The sequence below is a fragment of the Chiloscyllium plagiosum genome, unplaced genomic scaffold (assembly GCF_004010195.1).
Source record: "Chiloscyllium plagiosum isolate BGI_BamShark_2017 unplaced genomic scaffold, ASM401019v2 scaf_11340, whole genome shotgun sequence".
Classification (NCBI taxonomy): domain Eukaryota; kingdom Metazoa; phylum Chordata; class Chondrichthyes; order Orectolobiformes; family Hemiscylliidae; genus Chiloscyllium; species Chiloscyllium plagiosum.
Window position 1 is genome coordinate 1 of NW_025209655.1, and position 2,038 is coordinate 2,038.

Consider the following 2,038-nt stretch of genomic DNA (forward strand, 5'->3'; position numbering starts at 1 on the left):
GCACAGCAAAAAATTTGTGCCATATCCCATGGACCTTTGCATTGAAATTTCCTCGGTTCTGAGCAGACAATTCGATGATAATGCAGTCAGTCAACAGCTAGAAAGAGAAGTAAAAAACCTTAGTTCATTGAAAATAAAGTGTGCACCAATAGGTTAAACTTTAAACTTACTGCACTTTAGCATTTTGGCAGAAAATATGTTAATCATGACAGGAAAGATCTCAGTGTCCTCAGAATGGTGCGGTTCTGTGGTAGTATCGCCACCTCTGAGACAGAAATCCTAGTTCAAGTCCCACCTTCCCACTAAAGTGTATCACCACATATCCTGACCCTGAACTTTACAAATAAGTCTATGGAACAGTGAGTAATAAGTACTCGTTCAGATCAGCTTGTGCTGCTGTGTAAAGCATTATATGAGCCAACGAGCAGATCAAGTTGGTCAGAATGAAGTGTTTGAGGCTTACTGACCTGTGCACTCCGTTTCCAGAGTAATGCCCCAAATTGACTTTGCAGCAAAAGTAGGAGGAGAGTAAGTCTCTCGCTGGAAACTACACACCCCCTTTTCCCGGGAGTCTCAGTTGACCGAGTGTCATGTCAATGCTGACCCAGGATTAGTTTGCAGTTACAACACAATTTCAATGAAATTGGAACACATATATAAAGAAGAAAATTTGATACGTACATGGAAGCTTCCAGAATCCACGTGTAAAACGTTAGCATGGAACTTGCTGAGATCTACAAAATTTTCCTTGATGTTATTAAGATCAAGGACAGCTTCAATAATCTTGCCTGACACTTTTTTCGCATGGCCTTCAACTGTAAAATTTTCCCTTTTGTCAAAGTAACGGTAAGTCCAAGGATAGACAGTAAACATCCTGGAGAGGAAAAGCACAATGATTCGATTTAATGCCAAGTTCCAGATTGCATTTCTACATCACAAAGCTAATCAATGAATATTTTGCACTGTAGCTCCATTTTACAGCAGTGTGACTGAAACTGCAATGAATCCTTTGATATGAACTTCCTGCACAAACACATGCGCATGTCAAGAGAATTGTGTAAATGTAAAGCAACATGGTGGCTCACAGCACCAAAGTCCCAGGTTTAATCCCAGACTCGGGTGACTGCCTGTGTGGGTTTCCTCCCACAGTTCAAAGATGTGCAGGTTAGGTGGATTGGCCACGCTAAATTGCCCATAGTGTAAGGTGCAATAGTCAGAGAGAAATGGGACTGGGTGAGTTACTCTTCAGATGGTTGGTGTGGACTTGTTGGGCTGAAGGGCCTGTTTCCACACTGTAGGGAATCTCATCTAATCCAAAGGAAGCATTCAAATGAAAATAAAGCTGTACCTCTTCAGGCTTTTGCAAACAAGATCGTCACAATCCAAAGTGTTCCATTTTGCAATCTCAGCTGTCTCCTTGTCAGTCCAATGCACCATTTTGTCTGTTAAGAGGTCACTGCTTTCCCTTGTACGAAGAAGCTGTGTTGTCCCTGAAGTTCGTCTCCTTTTATGCTCTGTTACAGGGCCCTTCCCCAAAGCTAAATCCCAATGTCATAGGCTGAACCTTTTTGGGCTGGGTGGGACCCTAATGTCCTATCTCTGGGTAGCACTCTTCTATGTTTCAGCATTAAGACAACCACATGTTGAACATTAATCAGTCCTTCCTGGCTCACTCCTGTCCAGTCAATACAAAGAGTAGTCATAGTATTTTGCTGAATAATAATTGTTTTAATCAACCAATTGAAAGATGTTAAGACCCTCCAAGGATGCACTCCTGTGCCCACTTCATCTGAACAAGTTGGCACCAGCAAGCCACCGGCCTCGCCAAATCAACATCTCAAGTCACTGGGTCTCATTTCTTACAGCTCCCTTGTTGAGCTCACTCTGAGGCTCCTGGACTCTGGGGTCAGTATTGTTTGTTCCTACAGAGAGGGAAGTTGGCACCTTGTCACTGTAGGGGGCACTGAACAGTGAAGTGGCTGGTTAATGTTGCTGTGCTCCATTGTTCCACACTGTGTGTGAGTTTCTTCTGTTCTAA

General features: G+C 43.0%; 1 protein-coding gene across 1 annotated transcript; it reads right to left on the reverse strand.

Moving 5' to 3' along the window:
• Positions 1-3: 3 nt before the first annotated feature.
• LOC122546809 (hemoglobin subunit beta-like) lies at positions 4-1,504 on the reverse strand (the record flags this gene model as incomplete). The annotated part of the gene is made up of 3 exons (XM_043685436.1): positions 1,349-1,504; positions 682-874; positions 4-97 (listed from the first exon to the last, which is right to left on the reverse strand). Coding segments are annotated over exons 1-3 (376 nt in total), but the record flags the coding sequence as incomplete, so codon positions are not given.
• Positions 1,505-2,038: the final 534 nt, after the last annotated feature.